Source organism: Dipteris shenzhenensis, chromosome 26 (assembly GCF_047967505.1).
Source record: "Dipteris shenzhenensis isolate YYH24624 ecotype China chromosome 26, Dip_SZ_1.0, whole genome shotgun sequence".
In the NCBI taxonomy this organism is placed as follows: Eukaryota; Viridiplantae; Streptophyta; class Polypodiopsida; order Gleicheniales; family Dipteridaceae; genus Dipteris; species Dipteris shenzhenensis.
The window spans coordinates 18,665,742-18,680,417 of record NC_141621.1 but is presented as its reverse complement, the minus strand read 5'-3'; the positions used below and the strand labels follow the sequence as shown (position 1 = coordinate 18,680,417).

The 14,676-nt window shown below is 42.2% G+C and overlaps 1 protein-coding gene across 1 annotated transcript in view; it reads right to left on the bottom strand.

Moving 5' to 3' along the window:
- Positions 1-511: 511 nt before the first annotated feature.
- LOC147884768 (uncharacterized) overlaps positions 512-14,676 on the bottom strand; it is a 145,493-nt gene continuing 131,328 nt past the window's right edge. The window contains exons 15-18 of the mRNA XM_087397848.1: positions 13,805-13,879; positions 10,850-10,906; positions 1,481-1,693; positions 512-991 (exon numbers count right to left, since the gene is read on the bottom strand). Of these exons, the coding sequence (XP_087253974.1) occupies positions 905-991; positions 1,481-1,693; positions 10,850-10,906; positions 13,805-13,879 (432 nt within the window). The 3' untranslated portion in view covers positions 512-904. The remainder of the gene's footprint in view (positions 992-1,480; positions 1,694-10,849; positions 10,907-13,804; positions 13,880-14,676) is intronic.

Below are 14,676 nucleotides of genomic sequence, written 5' to 3'. Positions count from 1 at the left end.
TTGATGAATGGGAGGTAATATATCATTTGGAGAACTTATCTAAAACAAATGACCTTCTATTGTGTCTTGAGTTGAGAGATTTACTTTTGTGGTTCATACTTTATGATGAAAGTCAAGATTTGAAGGAAAGAAAGGAGTTTATGGAAAGCCATACTAAAATAATATTCTAATTTCAAAGAAAGGATGCTCGGTGCAGCGAATTATGTGAATCGAAATATGTCTGAGAATGAGGGAATTACAAAGGTAAGAATGCAGTGCATGCTACCTTTCCAATAAAGAAATATGGGCTGGTGGGCTGTATGCTACAGAATGACCTTTTTCTCCTTTGTTTGGATGAAGGGGGCATTGTCATCCGTTCTCTTCTATATATGAGATTATTTTGTCATGCATGAGATGTTCATTCTCCTATTGGACACAAGGAAACAATTGTGGACATAATCAAATAATCGCTAAAAATTATAATAAATAAAAGACCTTTAGTTGAGTGTTTATGCACACGAGCATGCTCATGATTACACAAATTAATTTGATCATGGGTTGTTCCAACTGAAATTTAGATCGATTGTGAGTTGAACCAGTTGACATATTCCACCACTAATTTGCAAGTTTCACCTTCAAAATCTAAGGTACATATGGGGTCTCACTGTTTCAATCGTTGATTTTTTCATGACAGGACGAGGTTACTAGTTTTCCTCCATAAGCTGAACCTTGACAAATAATACTTGATACAAACAGGGTAGGCAATTTCACATCAATCAGAAAGGGATAAAGGGGATTTTGTTTGAACTACAGCCAAAAGTTCCAGGAATTCTTGAAGACTCAAATTTACAAAGCTGAGGGAGGAACTGCTGTTGCTTCTGCCTTAAGTCCATGATTGTGACACAATTGTGCATTGATCCTTCTTTCACAATCTCCTATGGCACCTTCCTTGAGCAGTCTGGAGTACAAAAGGCCTTGGTATTGTGTACTGTCTCATTGGCAATGCATATGCCTGCTAAGCCAATTACATACAGACTTTATTTAAAACATGATTTCTCTGACGTCAATCAAGTACAATCAATATTAATACTTTTTATATTAAAAAAATCTCTGTCAACTAAAACAGATTTTGCCCATCATCTATCTCTTGCTTATGATTATGTCTAGCTCTTTTTAAAATCATAGAATGTATTCCACAAGGCCATTTTGCAGTCTACAATGCGTGTTCCTGCATGCTTCACTCTAAAATAAAAACAATTTTTTCGAGTTGTAGAAGTGACACTTCATCTATAAATATCCACATCAAGTTCATTGACAGCATCACCAGCACATCATTTCATCATTGCAAAGTGAGAGATTGCAGAAGTGACAATGAATAAATATTAGAAAGGCAATTAAAAGATAAAACATATAAACCACCTATGATGGAAAGCTATAATGATACTTAAATAGCATTATTAACGTACTTTGAGAGCGAAATTAAAGACCATTGCAGACATACATGAGAGAAGAAAACTTTTCGTTCCAGCTCTTCTTGCTCCCTTTTCATTTGCTTAGCAATACACTGTAGCTCAAGGTGCCTTTCCAAACCCTTAATGATGGCTGGAGCCATTTCTTTGGGTGGAGAAGGATTTACACAGGGCTTGAAAGTGCATTCTTTTAATTCCTGTAATTCTTTCAAAGTCCTAGATTCTTGTTCGGAGTTGGCCTTTTCCTGTGCAACAAGAACGATTTTATGTGCTCAAGTTGAGATTAAACGAATAATGAAGTTCCAAACGTCTGCTGTGCCAAACAAAAATTGATCATGAGAACCTGTCTTCCATTATGACATTCACTATATAATACAAATCACCAGGAAAAGGTTGGCTTAAATGTCAGAAAGTTTCTGATGATTGTCAAATCACATTTAGATTCATTGGTAAGATACTTAGTACAAATCTTTGTTATTGATTAACTGGCTATCCATTCATGAAAAAACAGTCTCTCTCGTCAAATACCAATTAAATAGGAGAGACAATTGAAACAGGTAAAACCTGATAAAGAGGTGCAGCATTTACTGGTCACCATCTATCTCAGTCGAAATGGCTAGGCATGCACATGGTTAAAATTGGATTTAAAGAATGTTCTATAGGGTTCAGAGCTAAGCCTCACTGAACAATCCCAATGAATGCATGGATGGGTCCAACTGTGAGATGGCAAGTCAAAGACCTAGTATACTGCCACTGTACTCAAAAGTTGGGCTAACGTTAGCCAGGATAGCCCTTGATAATAACTATTCAAGAATTTACACATAAATGATAGAAATTTGGAGTATTTAGTGAGAGGATAAACAAGATCCCTAACTGGCTTTGACCATGATTAGAGGATTAATAAGATGTATAATTGGATTGGGTCTAACTGTGATGGCTAAAGTTGCACAGGCCGTCAGACTCTTGCCTCTTGACCTTTCCCGAGATTACAATCATATCGTCAGATATAAGGAGCCCCCTTGCTTGTTTACCTTTCCAGATATTACAACCCTTGGTGCTCATTTGTCAGATGCCTTTCTCTTTTGTGCATGCCTACGTCAGCCTTATGAGGTCACATTTATCATTAGTCAGAAATTCCCTTTTCTTTCAGGAAAAGATACTTTTATTAAGTTTGAAAAGCCAATAGAAGGATACAAGGGCTCAAGGTAGCAATACACCATGCAAAGCATGAAAAAGGGTCATATAATAACAAACCAGAGCGGGACTAGGACCTCTCCACTCTCTGAGGGAATTCCTCTTTGCAGCTGCTGATCTGGAAGGGCCCTGAATCCTCGTTCATGTAGTCATCAATGTATACAGAATATCCGTCTGGATGCAACAAGTCTGAGAAGGATGAATTTTGTATGCAGTTATGGCCTCTGTGCCCCAAATATGCGATGCTGCTACACTAGCAATGATCTCCCGGCTTGTATCCACATGTGCTTGGCAGGTTTAAAGTGGGAAGCTAGAACAATATCCTTAGGACAGAACTGAATAATATTACAATGAATCCTGATAATTACAAAGAGTAGTCACCAAGTGGACTGGGCCATTTCCACTTGCTGACCACTTGTTATCATGCACAAAGTGGGGCCTGCCTACCATTGCAAGCACTGCAATTCCCCCACAATTGTGTGGCTCCACATCAAGATTCTGCAACTACTGCAATGTACAGCAACCACAGCGTACAGAGGACACCCTAGATCACAGACTGGTCACGAGCCATGTCAATCAATGTTTACAAGATTGGATTGCACCATAGGCCACCATCCCCACATGCCTGTCTATGCTCCACTTGTCTTTATCCCAAAACATTCAATACTCGTCTGATTGCCACATGATACAAGATTGTTTACTTCCTCCTTGCATCATATCTTCTTCCAAGGATAGCAGTCATGGGTTGAGCAAGGGAGGTATACAAGGCAATATATAAGCCTACTTGAATTGGGAGATTTTGTCACAAGCAAGTAAAGAGGGATAGAGACTACTCCACCACTTCAAGAAAGAATAGTCAAAACCAAAGACAAGGACTTTAATTGTGGAGATACTTTCTTGTGGTTACACCAGTAGCCCCGAGAATGGATTTATTAATCAAGGTGTTATATTGCTCACGTCTGATGTGAGGATCCAGATTTATTTGTGGAGGTGAAGCGCAAGGGTTGCTTGAGTTATGCTATGACCATTTGCATCCAGAAGGAAGATGATGTGGAAGGAAACTCTAAGACCAAGCGAGTGGAAGTTGGCAACACTGACTGGTGTTTTTGAGCTCAGAGATTTATGGTGATGCTAATCTAATGGGTACTTCAAGGAGGTACCTGGCTTGCCATACTAGCAATGGGAAGAAAACAAACCACGACATGTTTTCTCTTTGTGCATTGATGGTGAATTTACTTGCATGCTTTGGTCACATTTTTTGTTCACATGGAGGGTGAAATCCTTTCAGATAGACAAAGGGGGAATTCTCATGGTCTTCTTGGTTGATTGACATTGGTCTTATAGATGTGTGGAGACGGCGATGCTCCTGGAGTCAGCTGTGATTTATTGGCTTGATGCTCGATACGCGTGTTCGTGACCTAGCTGAATATTTTCTGTCAAAGATTGGAAAGCCAAGGGAACATGAGGGATTACAAGCTGCCTTATAGGCTTAGGATTTAGACTTGAGTGGAGCTCAGTGAGATCTTGGTTCTAGAGCTGGAACTTAACAGGCTTTGTGGATTGTTTCTAAACTTGAAGGGGGACAGTGGGATGAACGTGTTGGTGGTGCTTGCGCATCTTTAATAGTCTAGCGAGTTAGTGACAAGGATTGGCAGTGCCACAAGTGCATGGTGCTATTCTTGTACCTAGATCCGGATTGCCTCCTTCGGTACCTTGAAGACTCTAGCGAGTAAGTGGTTCTTGTTCCTAGATCCAAGTTGCCTCCTATTGTTCAAATACGATTTGCAGAGACGAACCTGGAAGTGCAAGAGATGTGGGAGTATGGACTGGATTTCATTGACGCCTTCAATCTATTCCTAAGAGCTCTAATGGAAGTAGATGGAGTAGTTCTTTGAATGGTTCAATGCGGGCCCACAATGAGTCATTGAGAGGGTGTCTAAGGTGGAGGCTCTGAAGTAATGCAAAAGCACTAATGTTATTACATGCACTTTCCTACATCACTTACTGCATGCGCTTGCAGTGCAAGTGAATGAAGGATGTGGTGGTGCAAGTGTATGAGAGATATTGTGGTACAACTGGATAGGAGACAAAAAGTGTTTAACAAGGGCTTGACAAGTGGGCGATTCACATTGCAAGTGATGTGTAAACAGAAAACTCAAGTATAGTGCCATGAAAAGATATCATTCACCAAGAATGGCAAGAACCCCGTAACAACCTGTACTCCAAGGCAGCTATCACATCGACCAACCACGGAATCACAAAACAGCTGCTAGCTCCCGACAGCCCACAACATTACCACTCAATCTTTGCAAAACGTACAGAATGCTTACTTCATCCGTTGACGTACACGCGCAGCAATAGATTTCAGCCCGTTCTCTTCAACGCACCATCTCCAAGAATTGCAATTTCACGTGCCATTGCCAACTCGCTATCTAAAGCGTGGAAATCTTCATCACGTAGCCAACTTGCATGCACACAAAATTTCCAGCCACATCACCATATGGAATTTCCCACTCTACTTTCCCTTCCCCCAAAACTTAGACTGAGGGAATTAATCCCCAAATCCCAACCTCTGGCACCACCCTTTGCACATAACCTTCAAGCAAGGCATTTAATGCATGCATGCCCACACATGACCACACATAAATCAGCCCCAACCCGTACATTAATGCTCACAAGACTTCACCACACACCACTCATGTCAATATAAACACTTCGCAAAGGACTATAATGATGGACCTATGTAGGAGACACTTTGCAAAATTTATCAAGGAACGGTTCATCTAAGTTCTCCTGATAATGTGATGGAGCATTTGTAAGACCAAAGCACATCCTTCTATATATGAAGCAGCCCCAAGGAGTAATAAAATTATTCTCCTAGTCTTCTGGAGCAATACCGATATGAAAATAGCCAGAATACCCATCACATAGACTGTACATCTCATGACCAGCCACCCTATCCAATATATCATCCAAATCAGGAAAAGGATAATGGTTCCTTTTAGTCACAGCATTCAAGTGCTTGTAATCCACACCACCCTCCACCTGCCATCTTTTTTTGGTACTATCACCACAAGGCTGGCCCAATCAGAATGTACTGCAGGATATCTAATGTCAGCTTTCAACAACCTAACAACTTCCTCCCTCAATACCTCTGTCTGCTCAGGACTTAGTCTTCTCATCCTCTGGAAGATTGGCCTTACATTCTCTTTGAGCTGAATCTTTAACGGTCTCCCTTTGAATTCCCTTATATCCTCATACGAAGTAATAAATAGATTGGCGGAAGAAACGGCAATATGATACAATTTATGTATAAAAATTTATTTTTTATACATAATATAATTATCAATAGAGTGCAAATCATACATAATACAAATTACAATCATCTATACTTGAAGGCTGAAGCTTCAGGCTTCAGCCTTCAAGCATCAATGCATCATTCATGATTCATGCCTCTATGATTCTAAATTCTTGAATGATGCTTCAATAATCTGAAATCAACATGTATCATGAGTCATGACTAACAAGTTTGGCATTACAAGAATCTGAAATTTAGAAGTTTGAAGTACTTAAAAGTTTAAACTTAGCACACAAGTTGAAACTTGAAACTTAAAACTTGAAAGTATTCAATGTCCAGACTCCATAGATGATCATGATTCATGGTCCACAAATTTCATGATCATGATTCATGACTCATGACTCATGAGTCATGCAAGACTCAAAATAAAAGCACTCATGGATGATATAAAAAAAAGCAGCAGGACTACTGATCATCTGCATCATCCATGGACTCCTCGTCATCGTCATCCTCTGCGTCCTCAGATAAGTTCGAGGCATCTGTGTCACTGTCTGAAGAAGAATCATCAACATCATGATCAGGACCATCGGGTGCAACTGAAGTACTTACACCATCTCCAGATGGTTGAGTGTATGATCGTGTGTGGTGTGCTGGTGCTGACAGCTCCTCATACAACATGGTGTATATGTCCAGCTCCTCCCGTGGGATATCTGGTATGACCTCCATCTTCTCCACGCCCACCTTGTCTACATTCACTTGGCGAGGTTCGGGGCAGCCCGCGGTGAACTCAAGGAGACGGAGGTTGCAATGACAAAACACCAACCGCTCCAATTGAGCCGTGCTCAATCTGTTCCTCTTCTTTGTGTGAAAGAGGGCCCAAGTGCTCCAGTTCCTCTCACAAGGACCGGAACTGCAGTCCTGTGAGAGAACACGTATAGCAAGGCGTTTCTGCCATAAGCCAATTAAGCCGAGATAAGTATCAGGAACTTGATAACTTTAAACATATTTGTAGTAGATAAAACTTCAAATTACTTAACGACTAAGCTGCAACTAGTGGCGTTGGAACTTGTCTCTTAGACTCTTACCAAAGTAGGAGTACAGTTGCCATATTTCTCCCACCAGGAGACAAGTTGCAACTGTGTCTCTCGGAGCCTAGCTGTAGGTCGACCAAAGGAGAGGCTGTGATTGCGGAACAATAGAAGTTCATCCTCCAGTCTTCGTTGCATCTCCAAGTCACCACCCGTCCAATTTTGTAGATACTGTTGCATCCCCTCCTCCAACTCGTCATTCTCATATTGCTCTTGACTGCGCCAGAGCGGATGCAATACATGTGCCACCGCATGGATTGGGCGGTGGAACCAATTCCACCGCTTATTCCATATAGCACGGATGGACTCAACCCTAAATCATGCCACAAGAAATTAGAATGCATTATGCATGCAAAATTCATAGACTATAGATAATAGTACATACATAATATATATCTGAAAATTCCAGGCTTCATGATAACAAATTGCCATTTAGTAACTGCAATAATTATACATATTACAAAAGTAAAAAGTCTTACTTATCAGGCGATAGGGAAGTGTTTCTGTTGAGGGCCTCTCCAATCTTGTCCATAAACTTGTACAAGAGCCCTAATGTGCTTCCCTCCATGTCTGTGATGCGAAGCACCGTGTAGATAGGATTAATCGATTTGATTAATGCCTCCTCCTGATTCCACCAAGACTCATCCATGATCATGCGAAAAAATTTGATAGACTTTGCTTGGCCTCTATCATCCCAATCTCCCCACTCCCGAGACACAACCGTGCGCAACAAGCCCTGGCGCACTCGCACAAGCCTCTCCACCACTATGAACATGTAAGCAAACCTTGTGGTTGGAGGTTTCAATAGCTCAAGGTCACTGTAAGCCCGATAGATGCTGAGGACTTTGGGTCTCTTCATGACAAACTTCACGATACTGCGGGCTGTGGAGAAGATGGCATCAATCCAAGGTATCTCCCCTAGGTCCTCGATTAAAAGATCAAGGCAATGTGAGGCACAGGGTGTCCACACAATCTTAGGGAACTCATCTTCTAACATGGCACCCATTGACACACAATTGCTGCCATTATCTGTCACCACCTGCACCACATACTCAACACCTATCTCCATAATGGCTGCCCGTAAATGCTCCCAAATATACAGCCCTGTAATCACTGTACCTGCAGTGGAAGCGTCTATGGCTCTCAAGAACATGGTTCCCTTGCAAGAAGACACTAAAATATTGTACACGTTCCTCTTGCGTGCATCTGACCATCCATCGCATAAGAGTGTGCATCCATATTTTTTTGAAGTCTCTTTCAAGGGCTTCATTTGGTCTTCCACACATTCCCTCTCTCTTCTTAGCTCTCTTGTCCGCAAGGCCTCATATGTAGGCCCTTCCCATTCATACCCAATGCGGCTTACGGCTCTCATGGCCTTCCTCCATCGTGTAGGCCTCATATGTAGGCCCTTCCCATTCATACCCAATGCGGCTTACGGCTCTCATGGCCTTCCTCCATCGTGTAGTCTTCGCCACATGAAAGGGTATTGCACATTGTATGAAGAGCTTTGTGAGCTCACTAGTGGCCTCCTTCACTGCTTGCTTTTGCAAGCGTGCTTGAATGCTAGACCTTTGCAGTGATCCTCTTTTCCCCGCACTAGCATCCACACTAATTGATCCATGTGGCAAGGGTGTTCTTGTGGCACTAGGACCCGCGCTCGATGTAGTTGATGCCCCTCTACTTCTCTTTGCAGAACCCAATTCCATTTCATTATGTCTCCCTTTGAGTATCATTATCTCTCTCCCTAGCCTACCCTCTCTCTCTCTCTCTCCCCCTCTCCACCATGCACCTTCATGTGGTATCAAAGCCTTTTTTCCTACCATTCCTTTCTCCATGCTCAATCTAGAGGATGAGGGAAGCCCGCAAATGGAAGCCATCCTCTCCTCCATGATTGAGCAACCTTCAATCCATTCTCCCCATCATGTTCTCTTCTCAGCCTTAGCCTCTCCATAAGCTGCTCTTCTTCAACAAATTCAAGCTTGGGGCTGCTATCATTGGTGAAGCTGCTGGTCTTGGCGCTCTTCATCATGAAAACTTCACTCTAGACTCCTTTTTCAGCAAGTTCGTGGCCTCTCTACCAACCGCCACACTGTTTTGGATGATTTAGGGTTTGGTTGAGGTCATTTTTCAGCTGCTGCCTTTATCTCTACAGTCGCCCACCTCTATTGCTGCTGGACGACACTCTAAACAACAATTCCAGAAATCTCAGAAAAACACTCAAAACTGTGTTTTTTGACCTAAAAGTTGAGTTTTGAAATTTCAGGTTGGATACTCAGTATTTTTTGGGACTTTCATGATTAGAGGGCTCCTGGGTGTTGCTAGGACACTTTCCTGCAACGAATTTTGAAAAGCCCTAAATTTTCAAAAACCCTAATTTCCAGAAATCATGACTTTTCTGACTTTTGTAGTCCTTTGGCATAATTGAAGTCTCTGACATGTAATTTTTTTTGCGATTTCCCAAAATTGATGTAATTTTATTACTATTTGGTACATTCATTTGGACATTTTATCTCCTTTGGGCATAATTGCTCAAATTTGAGACTCTACTCTGATCTTGGCGACTCACATCACGACATTTTGAGAGTCATCATGTGATCGCTCCTTGTAGCTGCTTGTATGGCCCCATGGCCGACATCAACATATCATTCGGGGGATTCTCGCCTTATTCTTCACCGACATACTTCTTCGGATCGGGATGTGCACTCTTATGTGCAATAGCTACTTGGGGTCCTCTGACCTTGCTATGCATAAAATGAACGAAAAATATTTTTATTTTCCATGATTGGGGTCAATAAAGGTTCTCTACCTTGACTAGTCCCTCTAAAAAGAATGTTTGAGGTGTCGATAAAGATTCTCAACCTTGGATAGTCCTCCTAAAATGATATATTGATTTTATATTTGTCATGTGTGGCTCCATGTCCCTCATTAGTCCCCAGAGCCAAGAGGGGGATGTACTGTGGGAGCCATGCATTGGCTTTGATAGGTCTATTTATCAGGCCTGGCATGTGAGTTCTAGGATGTTGGTGCATTAATGTCCTAGACCTCTGAGTTGGCCTGCATGATGAGCCTCTGAGCCATGTTAGTTGAGCCTCTGAGCCTATACAATGTTCACTCATGCTCACTTGCCTCTGAGTTAGCATGGGAGCCATGTCTAGTTCTAGACCATCATTGCACAGTTCGATGACCGTCATTGCCATGTTCTGTTCTTGGTTCCATTCCAGTAATCACTCACCTTTCCTCCACGGGTGGATGTTAGGAAATGGAGTCAAGATGAGTTAGTTTGGTGTGTTCTAGTGAGTTCTAGTCTAGTGTGTCCTATGGATGCCACATGTCACATTGGGAGATATTCCATATGTGTTTGTGTTCACATGTATGTGTGTGCTCTATATAAGAGCTGTACTTGTCTAGTGTCATATCAATCAAGTATCAAGCCTACAATCTCTTTGGTCTACATGTGAGTACTTTCATTTTGTTCATTGCTCTTGTTGTTTCACTTTCATTTCATTATGTCTCTCTTTGAGTATCATTATCTCTCTCCCTAGCCTACCCTCTCTCTCCCTAGCCTACCCTCTCTCTCTCTCTCTCTCTCTCTCTCTCTCTCTCTCTCTCTCTCCGCCATGCACCTTCAATAACGTTCAAGCAAGGCATTTAATGCATGCATGCCCACATGACCACACATAAATCAGCCCCAACCCATACATGAATGCTCACAAGACTTCACCACAATGCGGAACACCACGCATGTCAATATAAATACTTGGCAAAGGACTATAATAACAGACATATGTCATCCACAACCACCACCGTGACACATTGGATACCATGTGATCTGGATGCCTAGCACCCACACTGCATCTCATCATCTCCCATAGGCGTCCCTGCAAAACATATTTACATAACTTGGAATATTTACATTAGTTCATGGTAACTTGCAAAAGAGCTCCCTCTTAATCCAAAGTCCCCCAAACTAGCTAGCTGTGCACATCTAAGTGCCTACTCTTATGTACATGCAGTGCACAAAAACTTTATACATTTTTTATCCTATCACTGCTCATCACTTTCTCTCTTCTCCGCTGGAGACATTGGTCCCTCCTGCTCATTGATTGTTGGCCTTGCATGTTGGTGTGCCATTCTTTTCTTCCGGCTTCTTAGTGCCGGCATGTAGATCTTCTCTATATTGCTCTTGTCTCTCTTCCAGTAACTTCTTCGGTTTGGTAGCTGCCAAAATGGTGCACCTTGTGGGGATGCAGAAGAAGCCTGCCTTTATGCTGTAGCGCCCCAGTGTGGGGTTCAGCACCTTGGCTTGTCTTGCTCGCAGTCTTACTCGCAAAAAGTGTTCTGGTGAGTTCACTATGACGACCAGGTCTCATTGTACCCCTGCCTGCAGAGCTTCCATCTCTGTCAGGGAAGGAGGGTCTACCAAAGCCTACGCTGCCACATCCATCGGTTCCTCCTTGACTTCTGTCTTGGGGATCAGTAGGGAATCGAGGAAAGGGCGCTCCATGGTTGTCGCTTTCGACTGGCGAAGGAGACGACGTCTACTATAGCTCAAGCGATGGCCAAGATGTGGGAACTTGGAAAGATAAGAAAAGTGGATATTAAATCTCTCCAAGCGGAAAGGGACATAGGGCAAACAAAAGGCATCAGACTGGGGAGTGGAGGTCACATCGAAGGCTGGATTCGTATGCACAAGATCTAGGGGGGAGAGTTGGAGAGGACGGGCTGTCCCGTCAAAGTCGACCTCCATCTCCCTCCAACACCTTTGTATATGTAGATCACTTGGCGAGTCCAGCTAGGAGAGGGGACCTCCTCCACTATGAGTGCCTGGAAAGCTTTTAAAAAGCTTGCATAGGATAGGAAAGCTCAGATGGTTTGTCATCTCAGAGGGAATGTAGGCAGAGTTCAGCAGATCGATGCAACCGTGCTAGTGGATGGGGTTGAGACATATGACATGCCTGTTACTTGCACCACATCAATGGCCGCATTCTCGAGTACAGCATTCCAATTCAGTTATTGCAGTTCAAGATCTACATGGAGATGCCCTAGTTTTTTATGTGCGTTTGGGAGGTAGGCTGTCCAGATCTTCAGATTGCATTTTGCTAGAGAGAGTATTTCACTCGTCAGGATTGTAGACTGTGTGGAGATTGGTTCTAACTTTCTGCAAGGAGATGAATCACCCTTCTATTTCGAGCAGAAGGGTCTCTCCAATTTGTCTCTAATTCCACCTCATAAGAATACAATGTCATCTTGTGGTGGTGTAACCCTATCCTTCAGCAATATAAGAGATTGGTTAAATTCCATTGACTAGGGAGTTGGACACTATTCCGAGATTACGTCAATTTTTATATATGGCACTCCCATCAACAAAGCCCTTCTCCATGGAATAAGTATGAGCATGAGTCTCTATTAGAAAATAGATTTGGGAGGGGATGCCTGTACTTGAAAAGAATCGATCTTGGATATTTTGATAGCTAATAAGAGACAACCTAACTTAATACGTTGTGCTTTGTGACTTCAAGTTGGTGGAATGCCTTCACTCGTACTTAAGTCAACTGAAAAGTTGAGAGGCATTGGGAGAGAATATGTTTCACAAGACTTGCCTCTTGGCTTCACCTACATTGAAATGCAAGTAGTGGACCAAGGGGGCATGCAAGCGACCACTTCTAAAGCTAGGATGGACAAGAGATAGAGAAGTTCTAGGAGCAACAATCATGACCAGCATGGCTAAATATGACCCAATTGAATGGGTCCTTGTTATAGTTTTGGAAAAGCAAAACCTCACAAGTAGTGGCCAAAGGGTGGTGCCTAGTCCCCTCACCTGGCTATTAGCCCCAAAACCAGAGATCCCCTAGGCAATGAACTGGGTTTCTCTCGAACAGGCCGTTCTTCTTTCAGCCTTTTCTCGGGTTTTCTCCATACTTAGCACCTTCGGGGCTGCTGTTTTGTATGAAGTCTTTCAAGCATTGATAGAAGGTTCCTTTCTTTGCAAAAAAGAAAAAGAAAAAGAAAAAGGGTGGTGCCTAGTGCATGTTGACATTGCATCCATAGCACATGGGAGTGGGTGCAAGCACGGAGGCTGTAGCAATGAGGAGTCAGAGATAGATCTGCCATGCTATAGCATAAATGTTCGATCACCCAATGGCTAGCGTGGTAATTTGGGTGGATCTTATTCATTATTAGAAGAGATATAGAAGTTCTGAAGAGGCACCAGCCTTGTTAAATAGTAGATGGGAAGACCTATATTTTGTCCTCGTGTGATGATAGTATTTTGCTACCTTTGCTCTCCCTCATCCTGATTAAGATGATTGGGATACCTTATGTACACCGAGAAAAGTTGTCACCCCAATGTCTTCCTTTGTTTGTCTTCTATATGGCCTATTTCAAACAGTTGTAAATTTTGTAGCTTGAAGATAAAACCTTCTAATGACCTCTCTCATTAATCGGCATGACTTCAAAAGGAATGGATTTCGGACTCAATCATGCCATTATGATTCCAAAAACAAAAAAGTACTTGAAGATTTCCTCTGAATTTTTAATGCCCTTATCTAATCATCTTTATTCAAAAACTTGTGAGCATCAACCACACCGAGATCACAGTACATTCATCCAGCTATTTTTCTTCATTCAAGGAATATTCAAGTTAACTTGCACTCCTTTACAAATTCTTGGATTAACAATTTGAGGAAAGGATATCATATGGCATTGTCAAGGCACTAGTAATCATGCTTAGAAAAATATTTTTTTGGAAAAAAACATCAATTTTAGTCTCGTGTTACCTTTCGTACTTGCCGCCGTTGTGTGATTATATTGTGTATTTGACCATTACCATTCCTGCGAATAGTCGAGCTCACCTAAACATGAAATGCAATATACAAATATTAAGGTCTGAAACTTGTAAGATGTGATGTCAATCAATCATTCTTAGAACCTTTTCTGATTGAAACTTTAGTACTCTAAATTGTTTGCAAATTGACAAAAACTATTGCGTTATTTTGATTACCAATGCTAGTTTTTATTGTGATCTAATTTCATCTTAGTAGTAGAGGTTGGAGGCCCTCCAAAGCTCCTCATTGGGATAGTTTTCATATTTATGCAAAGGTGCAGAAAAAATTTTGGAGGAGGCTCTGGAAATCCCTCAGAAATTGAAAGATCGCTCTCTTCTTTTGGCTTTCTATTCATGGAGGGATTGCAGTGAACCTGTGGAGATCCAGGTTCGGGGCTGACCCTACTTGTTCTCGATGCCACGCAGCAGTCGAGTCAATTTAGCATTGCCTTTGGGAGTGCAGACAGGCAAGGACGATCTGGAAGGGTGTTGCCAGGATTCTTTGCATATTTCATAGAGCACCCTTCTTCATGACTTGGGGATTAGTAGCATGGTTCTCTCTTACTGGACCTCAGGAGTTTTTCGAGGGATAGGACTCAGACTCATCCTTTATTATACGACGACACTCTGTGGAGTCATGTTCTCTCCAAGATGTTTCTTTCACTCCTTTTAGAGATGCTCATGCCTCAGTAGACACATCTCGGGAGATTCTAGCTAGCATTGCAGCATGGCGTATTTGGAGGGCTAGATGTATCGAGGCGATGGAGGTTTCACAGGTTCACCTGTCCCAGTCTATGGCCAATATATGGACTGATACTATATACA